The 26,078-nt window shown below is 33.9% G+C and overlaps 2 protein-coding genes across 2 annotated transcripts; both read left to right on the top strand.

The window, feature by feature from the left end:
- The first annotated feature begins 2,389 nt into the window (after positions 1-2,389).
- On the top strand, positions 2,390-11,356 carry LOC147564069 (UBX domain-containing protein). The gene is made up of 10 exons (XM_086643037.1): positions 2,390-2,718; positions 5,106-5,233; positions 5,321-5,425; positions 6,462-6,657; positions 7,182-7,259; positions 7,347-7,415; positions 9,583-9,726; positions 9,859-9,964; positions 10,177-10,451; positions 10,934-11,356. The coding sequence occupies exons 1-10, from the start codon at positions 2,614-2,616 to the stop codon at positions 11,096-11,098; spliced, it is 1,371 nt and encodes a 456-aa protein (XP_086499163.1). The 5' UTR covers positions 2,390-2,613; the 3' UTR covers positions 11,099-11,356.
- A 5,446-nt stretch (positions 11,357-16,802) lies between these two features.
- Positions 16,803-21,105, top strand: LOC147564068 (ras-related protein Rab5-like). The gene is made up of 8 exons (XM_086643032.1): positions 16,803-17,168; positions 17,265-17,342; positions 17,466-17,633; positions 17,833-17,881; positions 18,024-18,097; positions 18,907-19,000; positions 19,968-20,069; positions 20,852-21,105. The coding sequence occupies exons 1-7, from the start codon at positions 17,130-17,132 to the stop codon at positions 20,066-20,068; spliced, it is 603 nt and encodes a 200-aa protein (XP_086499158.1). The 5' UTR covers positions 16,803-17,129; the 3' UTR covers position 20,069; positions 20,852-21,105.
- The last annotated feature ends 4,973 nt before the right edge of the window (positions 21,106-26,078 follow it).

The following is a 26,078-nucleotide window of genomic DNA, read 5'->3' as shown; positions in this document are numbered from 1 at the left end:
CCTTTTCATAAGTGATATGTTACATTTGTTGGGGGTTTTATAGATCTCTATCTTGCTATACATTAGAATTTCATAGTGCAAACTCATCCTCAAGTTTAGCCATTACATTGTTTTTGTTGTTCTTAATTTAAATTCCTAATCTTGGTAGTTTACTATTATCTACCTAAATTCTAAATTACTACTTTGTAAAAGTAAACAACAATACAACCACATATGTTATATTTGACAAAAATGTTAGCATAGAAGTGTACAACAACAACATACTTTTAGGTTTGGTTAGGCCACAAATTTATCTTTTTAATGATTAAATTATTTCAAACTTTGTGTATTATTTTACTGCGAGTACTTCCGCTAGGTCTCATATATTTTTGTACAAAAAGAGGGTGATTAAAGCTTGACATTGGCTCCCTCGACTCTCAACCACGGTCCTGGTAATTTATTTCTTAGTAATAAGGTTTTCTACATTTGCCTCTACAACATATTACGCGGCGACCTTTTATTATGAAGATAAAATAATTTTGTTCAAACTAGAAATCTTAAAACTGATCCGTTAGAAAATTTGAAATATGATTTCATTGAAAATATAAACATATTTTAATACTGTTAAAAACATAAATTATTTAAAGCATACCATCTGTGTTTGATATATATCAGAAAGATATTGGATCGTTAATTCTTACTAATTTTAACAAGTAAATCTTAACTATTAAGATTCTGCCAAATCTAAAAAAGTGAAAACAATTTATGTATTTAATATGTGACTAGAGGCGGTGGTTTGAATTTGGTGGTCTAATTCCGTAGTTTGGTGGTTTTCTAGTGGTTTTTCGATGGGGTGGTGGTGGTCTGTTTTGTGGTCTGAGATGGTGGTGGTTTTGTAGTTTGGTCATGGTGGTTTCCTGGTAGTGACGGTGGTCTCTTCGTAGTGACCGTGGTCTCTTCGTAGTGACCGTGGTCTCTTCGTAGTGGCGGCAGTCTTTCAGTGGTGGCGGCGATATTTCGATGATGACGACAGTGGTTCTCTTGTTGGAGGCAACTTATATTCTTGTACAATAAATTTTATGATCTTTAGGGTCTTTTTATTCTCGATCTTGATGATCTTTTCATTTACAACCTTTAGGGTCTTTTCATTTAATCTTTGTCTTGTTATTCCTTTCCCTTCATGAGGCATTTTACGGTCGAAAGTTCTGTATAGAATTTTACTTATGTATCTCTCATGTAGTTCTCAGAGGAATTAAAAATGGCCGCGGCTTTGGGGAATAAAGAAAATTCTCGGAGAATAAAGATTAGTCAATAAAAATTGATTTAGAGGTCATATTCTTCTTTTAATCCAAAAATTGACTTGATCAAACAACGCCCCCTAATCTTCATCTTCTCTCTCTCTCCCTCTCTCTCTCTCACTCTCACTTTTTTTTTTCTCTCTCTCTCTCTCTCTCACCATTTCTCTCACACTCTCTCACCGTTTTTTCACTCTCATTGACTATCTCTTTGTCGTTCTCACTTTAGATCTCCCTCTTTCATTGTAGATCACTCTCATCTCTCTCTTTCATTGTGGGTCACTCTCATCTCTCTTGTTGTATACATATCTCTCTGTAGATTAGTTTTTCTTTTCTTTTTTCTCGCAGTCTTTATCTCTCTTTCTCGCAGCCTCTATCTTGTCCTCTCTCTCTTGTGGTATGTATAGATCTTTCTATGGAGATTACAGACTTCGTGCCCACGAAATGTTTTGTGGCCACGTTTGCAGCCACGAAACTTTTTGCAACCACGAAATGGTCAGGGTCACAAAACGTTTTGTGTCCACGAAATGTTTTGTGGCCACGAAATACTCGAAGAGTTTCGCCAAAAACCCTCCTCGAGGTCTGGTTCCGGCGAAGGGAACACTTCCTTCGTCGGAACAGTGTCTGTGTGTGAGAGGGAGAGAAAAACAATGAGAGATCAAGCAAGAAACAATGAAAGATTGAGAAAGAAACATCGAGAGACATAGATAGGGAGAGCAATAGAGAGAGATAGTGAGAGAGGGGGTAAGAGTAAGTGAGAAAGGAGAAGAAAGAAAAGAGAAGAGGAGGAAATGGTAGTCAAAATGGTGGTAGTGGAAAGTTGTGGTTGTGATGGTGATAAAGAAGATGAAGATTAGGGGGTAATGTTTGATCAAGTAAATTTTTGGGTTAAAAATAATATTCCCCCGAGAATGTACAGAAAAACATGGATTCCCTAGAGAATTTATTCCCCGGAGATTATTCTTTATGTCCCAAAGCCGCGGTCTTAAAAAATCTCAAACCATGTAATGTTGTGGATTGATTTATACTTATGAATGAAATTTTGGTTTTACTCAAAAAAAAAAAAAAAAAAAAAAAAAAATGACTGAAGGCGCCTATAGAATTTCCAAACATTCGTGTAAAACGAGGAACGACGAGAAGCGGACACTACTAAGATATTCATCTGCCCAGCTGTATAAATCAACTCCCCCTCTCCTCTCCTCTCCTCTCCTCTCTTCTTCTAATTTCTGAACTCCTTCCCCAAACCCTAGATTTTATTTATCGCAAATTTAATCTGAATTCCGATCTCTGAACTTGAGATCTTTGATTTTCGTAGTTGGAGTTGAATTCTGATCGAATAATGGCGGAAAGCGGTTTATCTGCGAATGAGAAACAAAGTATGGTATCGTCTTTTCTTGAAATTGCTGTTGGTCAGTCAGCAGAGATCGCTACTCAATTTCTACAGGTAATCAATTTTTTTTTTGTTTTTTCAAGTCAAACCCTAGTAATCTATGAACTCTTTTGATTTTTTAACTACTGATTTTGATCATCTAATCATGTCTTCTGGTTTTATAAAATCTTTGATTTTGAAACTATTTATCAGTCATCAGAGTCTTGTAGATATTGGTTGAGTTTAGGAGTTGGAATTGAACAAGAGTTTAAAGATTGTCTTGCTAATTAAAGAAGCTGTTCTTTATAATTGTTTCCCCTTTTTCATGTTCTATTCAATCAACCAAACTTCAATTTTCATAGTTGAAGTCGAATTTTGATTAGGGATACTCTAAAACACCTTTTGAAGAGAGCAACTTGTGGAGACTTCCATGCATTATGCTCATTCATTCAACTACTTAGACACAAACTTGTCCTTGAGGTTCCACACTTGGAGTTTTCTTTATGACAATTTGATGTTTGGTTTCATGATCCACTCAGTTACATAATGAGATTCCAAATCGTACGTCATATTTGTTAGGGCAATAGTTTTTTTTGAAGGAACACTTCCAAATTATCGTTGCTCCCCTATATCTTGACTAAGTTCACATCCCAAAATTTTTGAAAACCGTTCACATCCCAAATTAGTAATTGAATTTGTAGAAGAGTACCCAAGGAAAAGAATGTAGCTGGAAGACATTCATGATCACCCCCAAATTAGAAGATACTCTAATACAGTTTGGGTTCCCTTTTCATAAACCCCAAGTAACTTTAATTCAAAGTTTCAAAAAAGAAGAAAAAACATCAAGTAACTTCAAACACGTAAAGTATCCCTAATAGTAGAGGCACGGAGTTACTAACTTCTCATGTAATGCGAATAGAAACTTGCACATTTATAACAACTTAATGCGGCAAAACATCAAGTACGTTAAGCAACATTTAATAATCCAAGTAAGGAATTTTTGGGGACATTCATGCAGGTAGAACACACGTACGACACATATGCGGACTGGTACAACTATGTCATGTTCTGACATAACCAGGGTATACTTATAATAGGGTACAATTAACTGATTCAGTACACTTTCTTCACAAGTTAAAAGGTGCTATTGATATTCCTCAATATGCGGACTGCCTATGTAGCGTCCTCGAAGACGTTGCTTTGTCTCACCTAGCATATAAATATATATTATGCTTTCTGATTTTCCACAAAATCTCCTGATTCTCTGATAATAATTCAAAATAACTCTAACTATTCCAAGTTAAAAGATAACAACAATGCCTTCGACCCGAGTCGCTCCTCTTGGGTGATTGAGCAGTCCCAACTGCATTATTGTTGTGTCTTAGATGTATATGATTTGGTACTGCATATCAGCATATGCTTGCATATAAAACACTCCCATGCCTGCACACATATCCGTTAGTTAGCCTCGTTAGAAGTACAATACAAAATAATTGTAGCTCTCCATTTGATTACAACTTATTGATCGTGAAATTCGTTACTTCTGTTTTTAGTTTAACATGATTTTTGTCAGTCTTTTTGATGTTAAATTGTGAGTGGGCGCTTCTGCAAAGGTTTCAAATAAGTTAAGAAAATAATTATTTCCACATTGTAGTCTTCATTTACTATTAGCTCTTTGTTAAGATATGACACTAAATTCTCAAATTAGGTTCCTACAGCGAGCAACCCCTCAATATATATAAGAAGACCACACCCTTCTCAAACTGTTTTTCTAACCAAAACAAGAAAGGCAGTCCAAATTATAATACATTATAGTAGTAAAATGAAACTTGTTTACCAAGTATCCATAAATAGAATTTTCTAAAACTAAAATAACAGAAACCTAAAAAAAGCAAAATTGTGCAATCAAGTTGAAGGAACACGATGACAGTGATGGTCGCTTAACCGTGGTTGTACAACTTTACACCCAAATTATGTACAGTCCACAGAGATCACTTCCTCCTGAAGGAATTTTCTGCTTCTCAAGTTTTCGATCTTGAAGTTGAAAGAATGATAGTTGTAAGTGGATTTTCATATAATTTCTTACTACTGTTTAACATAATATCACATAGAAAACCCACTAGAGTAAAATTTAGACATAGCAGAAATGGAATAAGTACTTCTGGTTGGTGTTTTAGGTTCTTGTCGATACAATTAATGGAATTACTTCTCCTAAAGGCAACTGAGATATGTCGTCAAACTTTTAAAGAGGTCCACTTACTCTACCGCCAGAATCCTTCCTGTTTATGGGTACCATGTCGTCTATCTTATCGAGATTCAGGCACAACACTAATGTCAATTATATTTTCTAGCCTTCAAAGCAAAATTTGAGCGATTGTCCTATATGTTTTATATCTTTGACCGTATAAGTTTTAACCAATTGACTTATCTTCTACAACTCGTGCAAAAATCTACGGTTTCAGGCCACAAGCTGGAAGCTTGAAGAAGCTATTCAGCTGTACTATGTTGGGAACGAGAATGGTGGTTTGGCATCATCATCTTTTTCTGCACCAGTAGACAATGTTCCACCATTGCCTAATCAAACTTCAGGGTAGATTGAAGATTCATTGTCATTTTGAACATTAATGCATTAATCTATTATCTTTGTATTTATTTCCCAACCCCATTTTATTTGCAGAAGAGAAAAAGAAACTGGACATGCAGTGCAAGATGCTGGAAGTGAAGAAGTGCGCCCTCCATTACCTGTGAAAAGAGATATATTGTATGACGACGCCATGTATCGGTACATTCCTCACCTATTGTTTTTCTTTATTTCCCCACACAGCTTCTTGTTACAAATATGGGGAATATGTTAAGCCTTTTAAGCTTCTAACAATGCTGCCAGTTAATATTTTTTTGCCTTTATGGTTGAAGTAATTCCTTATAATCAAGTCTAATACCTTTCTTCTGTTCTTTTGTATTGCTTATGGAAGTTGTTTTTTTTCTCAAGCATGAATGCTTAATTAAGGTTCAACAATGAGAACAGTCGTAAGTTGGTAACTAAGAAACCAAGGTTCATAAATTTCAAAGGTTGAAGTAGTTTAATAGGAATAAGGAAACAAAATATTTGTTCAACCTAAGCTTTTAATCTCAAAGAAAGAAGCTAATCGGCCATGTAAGAACTAGAAGTAGGCTTTGTTAGTCAAGGCCTAGTCAGAAATTGTGGGCGATGTTTACGTAATTAGCAATAATTCTATACCATATATATGCCCTTGTAAGAAATAACACCATAAAATGACAAGATACAACTGGATTCTGGTATGTAAGTAAAACTAGAACGCTACCTTATAAGTTTAGAAAAGATCTAGTCTTAGTACTACGCCATCAATTTGTCAACCCTCAAATGATTTTACACGGTGCTCCACTACTAAAAATAAAATAAAATTCATTGTGTTTTGGAAAACGTTTACTTTTACTTATTTAAAGTAACTCTCCCTAATAAGACAACTTTTTTACTGACTTGACATAATAAAAGAGGAAATTAAGTTTAATAACATGTACTCGCTGATTAAATTAGACAACTGCGTTGGATACTTAGTTGATGATTAAATCCGTTTGAGAACTTAGGCTGTGGCTAGCAAAACTATTCGAGTCAGGCAAATGGAGACTTGGACGAATAGAGACTGCTAGTTCGAAACTTCAATAACGTATACCATATGGAAATTATACAGTATCAATGCTAAAAAGATCCTTTGTACTTTTTGAGTTGATGTGGTTTATGTTCTCTCATTTTGTGGGCCTTATGCATTATATCTTGAAAACGTTCTCTTGTGTAACAGAGCTTCAAGAATGGCACCCTCCCCGCATGAAATGGGTTCAGTAGTTGCTTTCCGCAACTTTAACGAGGAGATGAAACGCCCAGGAGTTTGGGGGTCTGAGCAAGGTGCCACCTCAGCAGCCGATAGTTCCCGAGATAATCTTGCTTCCCTTTATCGCCCTCCTTTCCATTTGATGTACCAAGGATCCTTTGAAAAGGTAACATGGTTAACTTCAAGAAATTGACTTTTGTTTTAAATATTTAGCTTATGCGGAGTTTATGTTTCTATTGTTAAACAAAAATTGAACTGTAGCTTTAGTTATTTAATTGGTCTAGAACTGGTTTATTTGTTGCATGTTGCAATTTGTACAGTTTTTTCCTGGTTTGTTTGTCATTAAGAATACTGGCTTGAAGATTTCCATATATTTTCGTAAGCATTAAACTGATTCGTAAGAAGTGCTGAATGCATGTCTTAAAGCATATTTTTCTGAACGGTATAAACCTTCTTTTCTTAGATACTAAAGAATAATATTCCCTCTCTCAATACAGAAATTTTGACTTGGCATAAATTTTCATTTATTTCCTTAGATGTTTCTGTGTTATTTCAACTGTCCGAAAATCATATATGGCAGGCAGTTGTTGCCATTTCTCTGTTCCCTGTGTTAATGTGTTATCTTACTACGTCGTCTTTCACCTATATGTCTTTATCTGTCTGTGGTACTGATTTTTCCTACAAATGAAGGCAAAGCAATTGGCTGCAGAGCAGGATAAGTGGCTGATAGTGAATTTGCAATCCCCGAAGGAGTTTTGCTCTCACATGGTAGTATCTTCTATATACTCCTACCAGTTTGTGCATTCTCTTCTTGTTGCTGGCACCGCTGATATTTGAAATTATTTTTCTCTGTAGCTGAACCGTGATACTTGGGCAAATGAAGCTGTGTCTCAGACTATCAGCACTAACTTCATCTTTTGGCAGGTATATATGTTTCTAAGTTTCTTATTGTATTTACAAGTTATAGCTTCAAATTTTTTCTTCGTGAGACCTCTTCTACCTGTTTTTGAATTTTTGAGTCGGGATTATTATCTGTCTAAATTCGGTTTCCGGTCTAATGACACGTTTCATTACTTATGCCAGAATATTGAGCGCTTTACTGCTTTGATTTATGCAATTTGCTGACCTTTTATGCTGTCGTGTTGCTTAGATAGAGTTTAATGCATGTAGCTGCGGTAAAGTAGACAAATAGGTTATACAATTAAGCTTATAGAGAATTACTAATGTAAATTTGTTGGCGGAAGCTTCAGTGGAGGTTCATTGTCGTTAAATTTTGAAAACTAACTATCAGTAACTAGAATCCAAAAGTCGTTCTAAAAACAATGATTGAAACTGAATTATACTCTTAATTAATGCTGAAAAATGAATAACTTGTACTTCCTCTCTCTAGAGCGGAGAATATAAAATAAACCCAAAGATAATCTAATCCCTGATCTTTATAAATTAATACCATTGCTGAAAACTAATGAAGAACCATAAATAAATTGAAAACTTAATCATATTCCATTCCGTCGGCTACACATGTCTTATTCATAGGATAGGGATTCACTTTCCTAATCACGGATGGAGTGCCTCTCCTATCAGTAAACATGTATAGCCAGTTTTCCAGGGAGCCAGATGATTGAAGTTCAATTATGATTCTTCATTAGTTTTCAACAATGTTACAAGTTTATGGAGGTTAGGGTTTAGATTGATGTAAGTTTATTTTACATTTTCAGTTCTCTCGAATACATTATGTATTTCAGCATTATCTAAAAGTTTATTTCAGTTTTAGTTACTTGTTTAAGGAATCCTATAGAATTTTAGTTATTCTCAAATGATTGTAAACTTCTGTTGAAGGTTTCTCAATGAGTGTACATAAAAAAAAGTATTTCTATTTCTGAATTAGCACCCCAGTTAATGTAGGAAACTATCCCAAGTATTATCTAAATTACTAACTAAAAGAATAGATAACTATTTTAGCCAACTGATGATGGCCGACCCTTGGGGGTGTGCTCCTAAGGAATCCTTGGTTCACATCAATTACACTATCTTGGCGGTAAGAAATTTCTTACCTCTTAAGCCAACCTTTTTACTGCTATCCTTTTTTTTCACACATATGGTTCATAGTTGTGTAGACTCGCAAGAGGAAGGGAGACTTCCATAACAATACTGTCTGGAGTTTTTGTGTCACTTCCATAATAGATAAAATTTTGCTTCATGATCACGAGTATTTATCCTTTTATCCCCAGGAATCAGGACTTGTGTCATCTACATTTGCATTGGATAGGCTTTTAGGTTTGAGCATCTCATTTGAATGTTCATTGAATTGCTTTCTCCTGGGTTTTATTAGCTTGTAGATTATTCCTACTTAGGGAGCTGAGTAGAGCTCCAGATTGAAAATTACATGGTCTTACTATTTTTTAAAAATAATATGCGAATGATGTGCCAAAAAGAGAGTGTTTTGCCTCAACTGTGGTTGCGCCTTCTTATTTATGGCTGCTAAAACCACTGACCTAGCTCTCGCAAATTAGTAGTAGTTTGCTTCCATTTCTTTGATGAGACGAAGCGTAGCATCAAGGTCTAACCTCGATTTCAAAGATTCTAGATAACACACTATGTGCAAGGAAAATTAACAACACTTAGTTACATAAGCAAGTCAAGTAGTTAACAAATACAATTACAAGTTTTAGGTGACGAGTAATATAAAATACAGTGGATACCTACTTTTAAAACCTTATAGTCTACTCCCTAGGTACGCCAACCATCCTCCAAGGCGTTCTTTATGAAGTGTACGATGATGATGATAAAGAGTTTTCACTTTCTTAACCCCTAGGGGTTTGTAAATTCGTTTTCCTTTTCTTAATTCAATCAAACTATTAAAAAAAAAAAATGATGATAAAGAGTTGTGCACCTTTTTTTGGTCAAGGAGGCATATCGTCCAAGGGATTGAAACATTGAAGAAGTCTCACTAACCATTTCTGATCTATTTATATAAATTTTTTAACTTGGTAGTATTTTTCTTGCCTAGCGAGCTGTTGATCTTTGAATTTTTGGCGTAACTTATTATGATTCTCACAGTTCATCTGAATTTTTATCCTAAATATTCCAGGTATATGATGATACCACTGAAGGAAGAAAAGTTTGCACCTACTATAACTTGGTTTCTTTTCCCGTAGTTCTTGTATTGGACCCCATCACGGGGCTAAAGATGCGTGCATGGAGTGGAATGATTCTACCAGAGAGATTATTGGAGGTGTTGCTTCTAGCATATATCACATTCTTCATTGATATCTTTTATAAAATGCTTAACCATAAATAAGGGTTTTATTGACAATTTACTAATGTTGTCCTGGCAAAAATTGAATAATTATTATATCTCGTTTAGGATCTATTACCATTCATGGATGAGGGCCCCAGGAATAATCATGTCACTGTTCCTCATAAACGTCCAAGAGAAGCTAATCAGACATCTGTTCATAAAGCATCACAAGGTATGTCAATTTCTATGCTTTTTCACTGTTTTGTTTTACATCCTGATAGGTGTTTCTGCCGATTTTGCTTTGAAGAGGAGGGTTGGTAAAATTGGACTTGGGGAGTCAGGGCAGATGAACATTTAAATCTTGTTTCACTTGTGTTGTCTGTTCACGTATGTCATTTAATTAATTTCCTCTTTTATTTATCTTCTTTATTTTCAACGAAGCAGGTTTATCTGGAAAAGAAGAAATCACTGAAGAGGATGAGGAGATATTACGAGCATTGGCAGCTTCTATGGAGAACTTGAAAGACCGTGTTGATCCGGTTTCGACAAATGAAAATGAAACCAAGATTGAGGAGCCAGAAACCACCTTCACTAAGCCCGCATATCCTGAACTCCCTGAAGAACCAAAGGGCGACAGGAAACTTCTATGCAGGGTTGGGGTTCGCCTTCCTGACGGGCGTAGGCTTCAACGGAATTTTCTGCGAACAGATCCAATACAGGTATGATTTGAATTTCTTTGCGTACCATGTGGTGACAGATCTGTAACTTGACCAATAAAGTCTGTTAGGATAAGACTAAATTGCAATGACAAGCCTTTGAGCCATGAATTTGGGGTTTCAAAAGGTACAAAACTACAAATATACCACAGTTTGTAGTATCTCATTGTAACCTAAATTCCCTGTCAGGTATCACGAGCTTCAAAACCCGAACCACAAGAACGGATTCAGAACCAGAACTTACTTCGTAGTGATTCCGGTTCGGGTTGTTGAGTGTTCAGTAACCTGACCAAGTCTCACCCAATAACACCCCTATATCCAGAACCTTATTCTAACTCCCTAGTGGATTGTTGACAGCTTAATCCCCAAAGCAAGTTTACAAATTAAATCGTTCATTTTCCGCAAGTACTCAACCTTTTCTGAATAGTCTCACTGGGCTTGTGTTTCTCCTGGATTGTTTGTCTGATTATTTGGTGGTTTTGCAGCTACTGTGGTCTTTTTGCAGCTCTCAGATTGATGAAACAGAGGTCCGGCCGTTTAACTTGACACAAGCCATCCCAGGTGCATCAAAGACTCTTGATTATGAAAGCAAGCTAACTTTTGAGGAGTCTGGGTTATCAAACTCAATGATCTCAGTTACTTGGGATTAAAAAGAAACAAGAAAAGTATGGTTTCTCGATCTTCCATCTCCGAGCAGAAAGAGAAGAATTTCGGACACCATTCTTCTGTGTCTGTTGTGGTATTTTAAGCAACAACAACCTATTATACCGGATCTGCTCCAAAGTTTTTGTGCAGGTAGAACCTGTGTCTAATCTGTTTTATATCTTCATATAGTTGGATCGCTGTAAATTATCTTGGTATTTTGGGGGTTGGTGTTGAATCAGTAAAACTTCAATTAAACTTTTTAATCCTTGGAGGTGGTAATTTTGAAAGACAGAAGAGACCACCAGCTGGTTCTCCAGGCTATTGTAGTAAGATGGCTCAAGGAGAACCCATAAAGAACTTCAAAGTTTTTATGAAAATTAAGACATTTAGGTTATCATGGTCTCAAGTGGCCAAACCCATCTTTACAGATTTTACTCCCCTTTCTATGATTTTAGAGGAATAGCTTCAGTTTTTCTGTTCGATCGTAAATTTCATTTGTGGAATTCTCGTATAGATGATACAGTTCTATGGAACACAGTTTCTTCAGTGGAGGTGCGACCTTAATAATATGCCCTTTAGGTGTCAAATGTGTATATTACCTTTGTATAGTTTTCAACTTAGTTTTTCTGAAATTTTGAATGTCCATATGACAAAAATAAGCATGCATACGGGAGCTAGCATTTGCTAAAGTTTTTCTTGCTTAATAGTTGATCCCCCATCCCCTTTCATACATCTCAGTCTAATATTGCAAGTGTAAGAGCAACCCCAATGGGAGCTCAGTCCCTCACGGGTCCGTCCTAACCGGGGAGCCCAGGGGCGGGCTACCTACAGGGCTAGGAACCCATCTCCAAATATAGCCATTGCCTCGCCCCCACCCCCTCCGATGGCTATATTTGGGTGGATTCCTGAAGGAGATCCACTTTATTTTGTTTCATTTTTGTTTTTTTGCTTAAAATTTTAATTTCAACTTCTTTTTCTAATTTATTTTTTGAAATCTTTTTTTGTTTATCTTTTTAAAATTCTCTCTAGAATTATATTAGATATTATATTTAAAATTAATAATTCTTAGTTGAAAATTGAAATCAAAATTTCACACACATATCTATCTGATTTGGGATGAGACTATGGGAGTCTTTCATTTGAGAACCTGACATTGAAACTGAAAAGTTCATGGACTCGGGAGCCCGATCTCTTCACATTGGTGTGGCTCTAATGAAGATGGGGGAAGAATCCTCTACCCCGGCTCTCTCTCAACTAAACTTAAACTGGCATTGTTTCATACGGAGTATTATTTTGTAAAAGAGAATAACATGATTAGCTAAATGACTAACGTGTCTTTTAACAAAAAAAAAAAGACTAACCTGTCTTGGCTAAGTTGATACCTCTAGGTTATTTTGTAAATGGCTCTCTTGTAAGCAGTTTTCCACCTAGTCCCCTACGTTATGTTAAACACTTTTTTGGCTCTCTTGTAAGCAGTTTTCCACCTAGTCCCCTACGTTATGTTGAACACTTTTTTTTTGATGAAGGTTATGTTGAACACTTTTTTTTGTCATTTTAATACATTGACTAGAAAATCAACTTATCACTTTCTCAAAACACTTCTCTTTAATTCTTTTCTTTTACTTTTTATTTTCTTTCTTTCTAGCACCTTTTCGTCTTCTTTCTCCTCCTTATACAACCACCGCCCGTTGATTATGTTTTTCTTTTCATTTTCTCTATCGCTATGTTTTCTCCTCTATCTCTTCTCTTTTTCTCTCCTATCACTTTTTTCTCTTTCCTCTTTCTTTGTCTTTTTTTCATGTCTGCTCTCTTTAAGCCCTCTCTTGTTTCTCTCCTATTCTCTCTCTTGTTTTTCTGTTCGGCAAAAAGAGGAAGAGAATTTCTCGCCGAAGTCTTCATCTATTAAATCTAAACAAACTTATATTCATCTGATTTTACTAGACAAGGTCTGGTAACTAGATAAAACATCGTCTGGATCAGGACCTCTAGATCTAGACGAGAAGTCCAACGAAGGGGTTACATTCCCTTTCGCTGGACAGAGTGACAAGTGAGGTAGAAGGAAAGAGAGTGATGAAATAAAAGAGATGAAATGGAGGGAAAACATGAGAGGAAGGACCCGTTAGGAAGGTCAATACAGATGACAAAAAGAAGACCATTTGGGTATTTTAGCATAAAGTAAGAAGTTAGGCGGGAAACTGACCACAAATTAGAGGGAATAAGCCTAATTAATGTGTACCGAATGAATTGAATAGTTAATTTATTACGACCCTAATTTTGAGTATGTTTACTCGAGATGGTTCCAACACTGCTCATTTTTTCTCTTAATTTGTCACATATTTAACAATTATTTTGTGGGAGGTCTTGGAGAATCAAATTACTGTCGATCTGGGACAGATCCAAAGTTTCAACTTACAGGGTGTGAAATTATATAAACTGTATTTTCTTACAAACGCAGAAATTAACAAAATAATTATATTGATTAATTAATTATATTAATACATCAAAGATTTTCAATTGACTCCTACGAGATTTTCACGTTTTCAAATGTTCACATAATCGACTAACTTTATAGCTAAAAAAGTTCTTTCAATGGAGACAATTGCAACCAACAAAGTTGTTTATGTAACATAGTTATTTTGATAAATTTAAGAGTCCATGGGTATATAGACCAAAAAAAATATTTGAAACAAAAATATAATCCAATCTTCTCAAATCCTAGATATTTAGTCCTTTTGATAAAACGACCAAAGTATCCATACTTTAAAATAGTTATACCCTACATGTCCTTTGTAGAAAAAACAACATATTTAATACGTGAGGGCTAAATGGGGAATTTGTGAAATGATTGGGAGTGATTTAAGGGATTCAATGAAGCAACGTTCGGGAAAGAAAATCAATTTACAGATTCACTTCGTTTCTCTCTCTACTCGACCGTTACGGGATTCCATGATTTAAGGGATTCAATGATTATGGAGTTTTTTCGTTTTTTTTGAAAATATTGATTTTGTTTATGGATTTATGTAATAATAAACCTATTTTATTGATTGTTTTGTTCTTGTGTATGATATTGAAACAGATCTTACACATAAATTTCTCGTACTTTACCTAATATATAAAAACACAAATATTGTGATTTGGGTATTTATAATTTTTCATTAGACTTGGGAATGCTTATAATGGGTAAAGAACAAAATCGTTTCCCTTAAAATCTATCATTTGTATGATACATTGGAGTATTTGATTAATAAAAAACGCATACTTTATTCGAAGTAAGTAATACTTTGGGGTTTATGGTTTTATATTTTTTTGTTTCGATTGAGTTGATATGAAGTAAATTGCAATGTCCCTTTTGTGCAGGTTAACAGTAAAAAAAATGGCACCAAAGTCTAAAACTACAGCATCTTTATCTAAGGAAATTTCGAATGTTAGAAAGAGTCCTTCGAAAAGGAAGGTTGTTGTTGAAGAAAATCAAACCAAAAAAAATCAAAGACAAAAGAAACAACATTAACTGAGGTATATATAGTGGATGTCGTGTACCATAAAGTATTTAAAGATAATAATGTATGTTACAATTTTTAGAATGGAACATTATAATGTCTGATAAAGTATATATACTTTATGGTAAAGTCATTAAATTGTAACTTGATGTATTTTTTTTTATGTTGTTCAGTTTGGAGGGAGTTCAAAAACAGTTAAAGGTAAGAAGAAAGATAATCAGCAACAAATTGTTAATTTGGTAGGAGAGCAGAAAGTAATAGCAACAGTGAAGACATCTCTATTATTCAGATATTCTCTGAGTAAACCCATAACCCTGATTAATAGATTGCGTAGTTATATGACAGAAGAGATGAAAGAAGAAATAAGCAACACTCCTTTCAGCAAGCTGTTTGATTGTATGGCTTTGTTTTTTTTATTTGATTTGATGATTCTGCTTGGAAATCTATCTGTGATATCAAAATAAACCATTTTGATCAAAAAAACATAAAAAAATTGAAATAAATGTAATATAAAGTACTGACATATTATGGTAAAGTATATTAAATTAATTACAATTAATATAAAGTTTGAAAAAAAGATTGACATCTATATTAAAGTACTGGAAATTTATCATATGTAAAAACGAAATGTATGGATTATTTAGATATAATTTCAGTACTTTATGAATGTAAAAAGTTTAGAATACCTTGTTTAAAAAAAAATGTACTATAAAGTACGGTAATGTATCATAAAGTACACATACTTTATAATAAAGGTCAGAATAAACAGAGGACAAACTTTTCCATTTATTGTAGAAATTGTATTATAAAATACGCAAAGTTATCGTAAAGTACATGTACTTTATATCCAGAGAAAACAATGAATCTGAATATACCGCAAATCTGAGTCCGTCAGTGAAGATGAATCTGATCTGAAAAAAACTTCAGTAATGATTAAACGAAAATCTTAAGATACATACCACGAAAATTGGAAGATATAGAACATACCTAGATTGAATAAAACATTAAATATGATATAAAGATCAAAGATTTCATTATTGATATTAAAATTTTAGAGAGAGAGAGAGAGAAGTTTAGACTTCCATTTCAGATCTATCAAAGATGGAAATATATATTATTAGAAAGATCTACAATTGAATCGTTTTTTCAGAAATAATACATAACAATTTGATACAGTTTAAAAAATTAATTATTAGATCTTAAAAATGAATCTAAATACAAAACAGTAATATCAAATACATGAAAACAAAAACGAAATCTTACAAATGAATGTTCTCATTATGATTTTAGCAAAAATAATTACCTTCAAGAATTGATCTTCGATAAGTTTAATGGAGATGAATGTAGAGTTCTGATGTTAATAGTGGTTAAACAACTAGGTTAATGTTCTTGAAAATGAGATATACTATATTACGGTTACATATTAGATTTGTTAATATTTCTTTCATTATAATTCTGATTGGAGAGAGAAAGATGGAGACAATTAAGGAAATGATATATACATGATTATTTTGGCAAAAACGGTTACAAAATATATGGAAAGGTTATAATAGGTATTAATAAGGATTAAATATTATAGAGATTTGATATTTCTCTCGAGATGAATACAAATGGACTAGATCTCTTTTATGATGATTAATTTGGTTTTTAAATCCTTTTTAGGATTATAGAGGATTAAATCTCCTATTAGGACCCTATTTTTGGTCTATAGACTCAAAAATTATAAATTTAATGAAGTGCATACATCATTCATTATATGAATATATGACCTTTTGCTACGACCAAACACATAATCAAAGAGTATATTTTCCAGTTACGGGATACCTCGTAGCCAGAAATTTATGGCTAAGCCATTTGCGGCATCACTATTGGTTATATACTATTTGTCATAGCTAAAGCTCATTTGCTACATATTTGTTCATTTACTACGAATGTGAGCCATAACAAAAGTCCTTCAATTTGTGCATACTGGTAAATTTTTTTGAGATGGTTCAAGGGGTGCGTCCGCTGTTGGAATACGTGTGTATCTAATACAACTATCTAGTGTTCTAAGCGGAATCTCAAACATCTACTATATGTTAACACTAGATATTTATGTGACTTAATGTAATTTGTATTTTGAGAATTCCTATATACTGAACTAATCACGATAAACCAAATACGGGGTAAAAATTTTTACTTTAAAAACCCCATAAAAAATTTCGACCTAAATGTACTAGTTTTGTTCTCTAACACTTAACAAAAATGTAAACAAGACGGTGACATATAGTCCATTTGAGAGGGGCGGTTGGATCTTTTGACTTTCTGAAAAGCAAATACTATTAGGAACACAATATGACCGTCTCGTCTCGTCTCGTCTCGTGCGTCCTCTTCAAGGAAAAAAACTCACAGTTGAGAACTTGAGATACCATTACAACAAATTATTGACTACATATTTTACTCGGAAATTCTCTCTCTCTCTCTCTCTAGACTCATACATCTCAACTAAATTTCATCAACTAAACACAAATCGAAGCAATTTTTTTGACTTTGATTTTCTATGGCTACCGTAGGAAACAACAATCTCAATGCGAAACTTGTAAGTCAAACCATCAAATTAGGGTTTCAATTTTAATCATCCAAACTCTAATCTCTCTCTCTCTCTCTAAACAAATAATTTATTGTAATTCTATAGGTTTTGCTCGGAGATATGGGAGCAGGAAAATCTAGTCTTGTTTTGAGATTCGTAAAGGGCCAATTCCTTGAATTTCAGGTACTTTTCACAAAATTCACTACGGATTGATTCAGATTCTGTTTACTTTTTGTTCAAGAGATGATCGATTTGTTTCTCTGGTCGAATTGATTCGATTCAATTCGTGTTGTGAAATATTGATAGGAATCGACAATTGGAGCAGCGTTTTTCTCACAGACTTTGGCTGTGGATGATGCAACGATCAAATTTGAGATTTGGGATACGGCTGGACAAGAGAGATATCATAGTTTGGCTCCTATGTACTATAGAGGAGCTGCTGCTGCTATTATTGTTTACGACATAACTAACACGGTTTGATTTATTCAATCTGATCTCTCTTCTATTTTCAATTATCATGATTTTCATAGTTATCATCCTTTACCTGTAAAAAGTTGTAGCCTTTTTTGTTTGATCAGTAATTGAAGATCAAATTTAGGGGTTTATATTAGAATTGGAAGTAGCAAGTAGGTGGGTTTTAATGGATTGTTTGTGTTCTTTTTATAAATTTTAGGAGTCGTTTGCTCGAGCTAAGAAGTGGGTGCAAGAGCTTCAAAAACAAGGTGTGTTTATAAATTTATTGTTTGATTTCAATACATAATGAGATGAGGGATTGAGGGTAGAAGCAACTTAGCTTTTTAACTTATGGAGTCGATTGTGTTGTTTCTTTTCTCACTATTACTTCTTGTATGCTTGGATGGTTAGGTAATCCTAACATGGTTACTGCACTTGCTGGAAATAAAGCCGACTTGGAAGATAAAAGGAACGTGACAACAGAGGTGAGTGTCGTTTCTTTTTAGTTCATTTGGATTCTATCCTGTTTTCTCTCCATAAAGATGTATAGATGACTCTTTTACTAAATCTGCTAATACAAAAGGGTAGATGTGATTTTCCTATTAAGTTCATTACCTATTGAATAATGAGAACGCCATTACTTTAATCAATTAACTAGTTCACCGAAACACAAATACCAATGATGATCATTACCCAAATAAATTGATCGACTATTAGCATATAACGATAGTAGATGCTCTCTTTATTAACAAAGTCATGTGTCTAGACCTCGTAGACAATGTATACATCCTTTTTGAATGTATAGACGAACTATGTATTCAGAGTTCTTGATGGTGGCCACCGTGCCATATATATTGCTTTGCAGTTTGCAGTACAGTTGTAAGATAAATGACTGTTGCATTCGAAGTCTGTTCCCATTGGTTAGAATCTACGGCTAATGTTACCTTGAATGCAAATTTCGTTATTTTGGGCCGTGATAGGTTTTGGACTACTATCCAATACAATTAATATTTCTTTGATGCATGCATAAATGCGGCGCTCAAATATTTCATTTCTTACAAACTTAAAATAAACTGTAGTTAACTAGTTAATCATACAGCTTTTCAAATAAAAGATTTGGTTAATAAATATTGAGGAGAGTGCAATGTTGAAAATCTGACTCACTTCATCTTTCTCAACTTTTAAATATAATTTATTCCTGCTGTCATTCTTTGGTTGGGAATGGTTTACAGTTCCTCTTGTTTTCGTATGATCTATTTGCTACTGAACTTGTTGAAACTTAATGCTCTTGCAGGAGGCACGCTTATATGCGGAGGAGAATGGTCTTTTCTTCATGGAGACCTCTGCAAAGAATGCTACCAACGTTAATGATATATTCTACGAAATAGGTAAATATTTATTTTGAGGTTTAGTCCTATTGACAGTAACTAAAGGAATTTCATTGGAAATTATTTTTTTCGATAGCTATGGTTAACTTTGATATTTGGGGCATAGCTGCTAATAGTCCATTACCATTCTCTTGAAATATAATGAGTTTAAGGGAAGTATTGTTACCATAGCATCTGCGGTATCAAGGTCGCCAATTTTTTTTTAATAATGTGATGACGACTGAAGGTGGTTATTTTTAGTATTGCTCAATGCTCATACTAGTATTATCATCATTAGTTTTGAGAGTGCATAAGCCATGAAAGCATCGTTAACCTTTCGACCCCACCCTAGATTCTGCTGGATTCCTCAAATATCACAGTTAGAAGAGACATACAAAAACATTGTGATTAGATCTCATGCTTACTCATCTTCTTAGTCAGTTGCACGGAACTATTGATTAGAAGGGCATCTGGAAGGATAGAAACAACATCTTCAAGGACTCTAATCCTTATAGTGTTTTAGAAGTAGAAGATATTCTCAGATTGTTGTTCCATTGGAGTAGATATACAGATTGGGCGAAGGAAAAATCATACTATGATTTTGGCAATAGTTGAGAGTATCTGATGATGTAACATAACCAACTACTATTTCTGTATATTCTTTTTCATTAATATTAGTTCAAAATTTCAAAAAAAAAGGTTACTGATCAGAAGAATCAGCTAAGTTCCTGCACAAATAGTGATGTTTCTGGAGACAAATTTATGCTCTAAACACATCATCTTTTTTCAGTATAATATTATGATATAGCAGTAAAAATGGGGTTTTTATGCTATATATTAGCAGTTTGATTGTGCTTTGGACATATATGGAAGTATGTTGATATGAATTTTGCTTTGATATCTTTTAGCTTCATGAATTACATCTGGTGATACTACTAGTTGTCATTTTGTAGTCTGACTTGGTTGTTCTGTGGTTTGGTGCATCCAGCAAGGAAGTTGCCTCGTGCTCAGCCTGCTCAAAATCCAAAGGGGATGGTTCTTGTTGACAGACCAGCAGACAGAACCCAAGCTGCATCGTGCTGCTCTTAAAGTATATTCTTGCTACCCTTTCCATGTTTGTTCTTAAAATGAAACTTTCCTTTTATTTACTTATACTGTTCTTTTTTGCTTAGGTTTAACTAGTCGCGATAAATTGTTTGAATAACAAATTCAAACATTTAGCAGTCCATAAGTCATAAGTGTCTAAAAACCAAGACAGTGGAATGCTGACAGAATTTTGTTGATCCACCAGTTTCTCATTTACCTTTGAAGTTTGAACTATTCTTACTGAATACTAGTTTATTTCCTCCAAATATGTTTGTAGGAACATACTTTTAGAACATATTATGAGAAGATCTATTTGGTACTGTTGTTAGTATTAAACAAAAACAAAAAATGTGTCTGTTTTTATTTCAGATCGTCGTAAGTTTACTGGGACTCTTATTCGGAACTGATGTGAAAAAAAAAAGTTTCTTATATAACAGACTTCGTACCACATTGTTTAGGAAGACATTGTGGACTTGGGTTGTACTGTTACACCTTGTCTTACATATTAGTTGGGCCTTTTAGGTGGGTTTGGAACCTGATTTGGTCAGTTCGAGAAGTCTGGGGTGCTCTAGGGCCAATTTTGGTTCCTAAATCAAGAACATGGGGCTAGGGCGTAGTATTGATATGGTTGCTATAGCGGTAATATTGTCAGTATATCATAGCCAACGCCCCAATCTATGTTTTCATTGCTGATAAAAAAAAAAATTAGAACTGATTGGAAGGCCATGTTTGTTTTCGTTCTTGTGTATTATGTTAATGTGATGATATATTGCTTTCCTTCACCAGGTGTGTAATTACTGTGATATGACGCTTCAAATGATTTAGAGAAGGGGTGGGACTCAGAAATGATAAACGAGCTCATTGGACTGGTGATCTCTCTCTCTCTCTGTCTTCCGAATTTCCCTAGCCTCTAAGGTTTATTAAGCGTGGCTCGAATATGTGTTACTGAATCCTGTAAATGTGTTAGTATAGACTACAGCGTGTACTTGAGACTGAAAATGCTGCATTGACATGATATTCAATTGATTGTCTTAAACCCATTCTTGATTTCATGTACAACTTCAGTTCTCTCTCTCTCTCTCTCTCTCTCTCTCATATATATATATAACCTGAAATGAAGGGTCACTAAAAAAATTAAGAACCCTTGTATTTGAAAGTAATGAAGTGAATCCTATTTGGTTAATCAAAATAAGTTCATGAACGTTGGATTTACTTGTTGCATATACATATCTAGTTCAATTTGCCCAATACCCTAATCTTGAAAACACATAGTTATGTGTAAATCAGTTTCGAAGATAGACTTTGAGAGGCAATGAAATGCAATTAGGTACTACGAATAACATTTGATGAAATAGGTCAAGAACAGTCGCACCGACTTGTGAGGCAAACTTGAGTAGCATTGGCTGTAACAGTAAAATGAATGTGTAGGTATGTGTAAGAATAAGTTTGTTTTGTATGCAACACAAATCAAATTGTGTGAAGTTCACAGTAAAACGTATATAGGGTTATTTACGGTTTGTTTAATGCAATAAGGTAACAATGTAATGGAAAGACGATTTTTTTGGGTGAATCACAAAAAATGGTATATGCTAAAATAATATGTTTGGTACATTTCAAAATTTGTATTCTTTTAGACTTTTGATTTATTTTGTGTTGATAGTAGACATATTGTGTTATTAGAGTTCATATTTTAAACCTTCCACCCATATTGAACTGATCTCTCTACATATCTCCATTTTTTGGATACAAGTCCTCTAACAATTTTTTTTGGTGATTATAGCATAAGAAAAAGATGAGGTAAAAAGGAAATGCAATCCATGAAAAAGACTTGTCCATGACAATATCTTGAAAAGTTCAAAACTTAGATTTTCCATTGGCTTAATAATGGTGAAAAGAAAACAATAATTTTGGATGGGGCCTATTACTTAACGACAACTTCCACAGTCGATCATAAAAGGCTAAACAAGTACTCTATAGCTAGTCCCATCCCTGCCCTATCTGTTTTCACCCACAATTACTAATCAGACCTCGTGATTGTACTTACTTTGCAGAGAGCTCTTCTCTGTGACCACATGATTTAGAAGATGAAATAAAATGAAGATAAACCAAACAAAATGACCTATCTCATCAAATAAAATGGGGAGCCAAGTTGTTGTCTGCTATTTGCCGAAGTTAAACCAATATGATTTGGTTAAACCATGAAGGTGAGTCAATTAAACAGTCAATAAATAGACTTCGTTTAGTTTAGTTTAATTTGATTCGACTGAGTTCGATTCGACCAAACTCAATTAATCAAATTAACCATTAGAATAGAGTGAAATTACAAAAAAAAAAAAAAAATCGATGTTAGGAAATTTAAAATCAATCATTAAACCATTGTAGGTTTGAATCCTTAACAAATTTTATTTATTAGTTTACAACATGAATTAAGTATTAGTTATTGATTATAGTTTTATATAAACTATTTCGGTCGGTTCGAATTAGATAGTTATCAGAAACCCTGGACGAAGCTAAATTACATCGAGATCAGTTTAACAGGTATTCAGCCGAATCAAACCAAACATTATTCAGTTTCCGTTGGCCTCAGACTCTACGTGGGCTTTAGACAGGCCCAAAAATAAAATGAAGGGGTCGTCTTTTCCAACTAGAAAAAAGTGATCTAGTAACCACCAATATAATGGTTAGACCATCTCCACTCATAACCATTAGTTTTGGTTAGATGACCTCAAACTTAACAATAATGCAAATGAAGAGCAACTAGGTGTTTAGTCAAACTATATGCATCCTAATTTACGTAGTTGAGGTCTTAAGTTTGAGTCTTGGTAGTAGTAGCTTATTTTCACATTTTCTCATATATAATTACTAGCCATAATCCGTGCCTGCTACGGCACGATGTGTTCGTTGAACACTTTACACATTGAAAGACAATATGTTCGTAATGCTAGGATTGCAATTTGTGGTCTTACACAGTGAAATAGAGGTAAAAATATGACTATGAAAAAAACATAAAATTGAAATAGTATATTATTTTTTTTTTGTTGAAATAGAAATAATATATTATGAATGTACATTAACAATGAAGATATAATAAAATATAATGGTCCATGAAATAAACATTTATAACTAATATATAATATCATACGAATGAATGTAGTAGTTTTTCACATAAAAAAGATGTGACTTCTAATAAGATATTGATAAATAGAGAGTCTTTTACTAAAATTCAATTTTTACTTTGTTTTTTTTTTCTATTTTATTCCTTTGTCTAATTTCTTCTTCATCGTTTCAAATACACCAATGACACGAAAGATCATTTACATAGCCGTTAAGAGTTTAAGTGCCGCATTTAGGTTGGCTAATGTGCTTATTTGTCAATCTTGCATGTGTATACAATATTTTTTTTATCAATATTCTTTCCATCTTTCTTAATTTTTTTTTTATAATATTTTCATGATGTATCTTGTAAATATGTAATGCCTTTTTGAGGCTTTACTGTGAAAAAAAAAAGGGAATGAAGAGACATCAATTAAAACCCTAAAATAATTTAGTTGAAAATTAAATTATTTAATTAATTAAATAATCTTTGAGTACTAATAATGTTCAATTTCAAAAAATACTTTACTATTACAGAAAACTTAGGTTGGCGAGGTGAAATCGTGGTTGGTAGATAAGGCGCAGGGAAAGGGGTGGGTACGCTGTTATAATCCCGGAAGACTCCTGTTCATTTTACATACTCTTTTACAATTTTTGGATTATCGTAGTCCAAAAATCTACAATTAAACGCACATTTAGTCCACCCTAATATTAATACAGAACTTTAAGCTTAAATAATAATTATAATGGATATTTAGTCCAGATTGACCCATCCGGGGGTGGGAATCGGTCCGGACCGGTCGGTATCGGACTCTAACTTCATCGAACCGGTCGACTCGGACATAAACTGTTGGCGACCACCTATTTACTCGGGCGGACTCGGACGGTCACTCTCAAGAATTCTTTGTCCATTGACCGTCCAAGACCGTTTATTTTACCGGTCCAGTCGGACACCGGACGGTCTCGGTCCGGACTTTCCAACAAATTTACTTAATTTAGAACTTTATTCTTATTACCACAAACAAAATTACTTACAAATGAAGATGTTTAGCCCAAGAAATCAAAAGTAAATATAAAAAAGAAAAAACACAGTTGATCATCATTTGACAAGATATAATTAAGCCATGCACTAATGTTTGGTCTTCCAGAGGACTATATGACTATAGCCAACGATCATCATATATTCATATGTCTATAAAATTCAACGGTCAACTTCTAAAAATGAGACAGTTTAGTCGGTCAATCTATTCGGTCACTCGTACCGGTCGGTCAGCGGTCGGTCCTTCGACATAGAATTTTGACCGTGACCGTCCGCCAATTCTTTCGGGCCGGTCGGACATTGACCGTTATGACCATCGGGTGTCCATGGACACTTTTTATCTCAGTTGAACGGATCGGATAACGGTCTTCCGGATCTTTTTCCCACCCCTACCCATCCCTATAGAAAAAACAGATCTTTATCATTTCTATTTAATCATAATACCCATTTTAACCTTTTATATAAGAAAAAACCTACTTTTGAAAATCAATCCTCAAAATTTTCTTTCTTTTTTTTTTCTCAGATTTTTTCGATTGATTTCAAACTTACTATCTGTTTCGCAATATACACGTTATTTACTATCAATTACGTATATTTCTACAACAAAACACATTTAGTATAGTTAAAATATGTCTAGATGTCAAAGTTACAGTTTTTTTTTCTGTTTATTAATTCTTGTTTTGTTTCATAAATAACGTGTTATTTATTGTTAGAGTTACTTTATTTCATTTTTTTTATACGTGTCATACATAACATATTATGTATCAACAATGTTTCTTCTAAAAAGAAAAATGACTAAAATCCTATTTTCTGGGAAGATTGGACCCTAATTCCTTTTTGAATTTTATTTTGGACCTAAACCTGTGGACTCTTTTTTTTATAGGTAAGTTCCTATATGCCCCTACTTTTTAATTAGCTATTCTATTAGCCTTTTATTATTTTATTTTGACCTCTATTAACAGATTAGTTCAACTTTTAATTTTTTCCTTGTAAATTCATCGTTGACTCTCATAAAGATTTTTAGACGGTATACAACTTATTATAATTGAAAGTGCCCCTACAAAGGCATTTTTCGAGGTCCGTCACTGTTTTCAACCCAAGTAAATCACTATAATATTAAATTAAGGCTGTTAGGATTATTATTACCCGGTTACGAAGATAAAAATATCTGATCGTTTCATGTCATTGGCATATTTAAAAACGAGTGAAGAAGAAACTAGACAAAGAAAGAAAACATAAAGTAGAAAAAAGAAGAAGAAAAAGAAAATGGACAAAGCAAGGAAAACGACAAGACAAAGGAGAATTTGTTGTGGATTATACCAAGTGCCTCCCGACCACAGAAAAAGTTGACCCCCACTTATACTTTTATGTGCACATGGTGTATTAGATTGGCTTTGTATTTCTTTTTTTTTTGTTAAGAGGTTCAAATCACATTAAGAAATTAAAGTGTTGTTACAATACAAAGGAACTAAAAAGTAAGGAATTCTACTCTAAGATTCAGATTTGTTCTTCTTCCTAGCCCGCTTCGCGAGCTTGTCCGCTGGCGTATTAAATTTCCTGCTAATGTAGTTAAATTTCACTCTATTTATCTGGTTTTTGATTTCATAAATTTTCTTGATGTGAACTCGCGATTGCCATTGAACCTCATGCTTGGAATTCTGGATATTTTGGATGATATTAATGTTATCACTTTCTATGATGATATCTTTATAGTTATGTTCAGCCGTCCAGAGAAGGCCATTTAGAATAGCGACAGCCTCGCCTTCTTCACTATTTCTGTTCCTGGATATAGACGTATGAGCTTCTATGAAATTTGCTCCAGCGTCATGAATAATTAGACTAGTACCTGTTATTTCATTCACATTAATAAACGATGCATCT

The sequence above is a fragment of the Eschscholzia californica genome, unplaced genomic scaffold, assembly GCF_041429995.1.
Source record: "Eschscholzia californica isolate CP2 unplaced genomic scaffold, dmEscCali1.0.p SCAF_1, whole genome shotgun sequence".
Taxonomy (NCBI): Eukaryota; Viridiplantae; Streptophyta; class Magnoliopsida; order Ranunculales; family Papaveraceae; genus Eschscholzia; species Eschscholzia californica.
The sequence above is the reverse complement of the archived record's forward strand: the minus strand, read 5'-3'. Positions and strand labels throughout refer to the sequence as shown.

Coding starts and splice junctions, on each gene's coding strand:
- LOC147564069 (XM_086643037.1), top strand. CDS start 2,614: ATGGCGGAAAGCGGTTTATCTGCGAATGAGAAACAAAGTATGGTATCG. Junction 2,719..5,105: donor TCGCTACTCAATTTCTACAG/GTAATCAATTTT, acceptor CTACGGTTTCAG/GCCACAAGCTGGAAGCTTGA. Junction 9,965..10,176: donor TGTTCATAAAGCATCACAAG/GTATGTCAATTT, acceptor TCAACGAAGCAG/GTTTATCTGGAAAAGAAGAA.
- LOC147564068 (XM_086643032.1), top strand. CDS start 17,130: ATGGCTACCGTAGGAAACAACAATCTCAATGCGAAACTT. Junction 17,882..18,023: donor GCAAGAGCTTCAAAAACAAG/GTGTGTTTATAA, acceptor TTGGATGGTTAG/GTAATCCTAACATGGTTACT. Junction 18,098..18,906: donor AAAGGAACGTGACAACAGAG/GTGAGTGTCGTT, acceptor ATGCTCTTGCAG/GAGGCACGCTTATATGCGGA.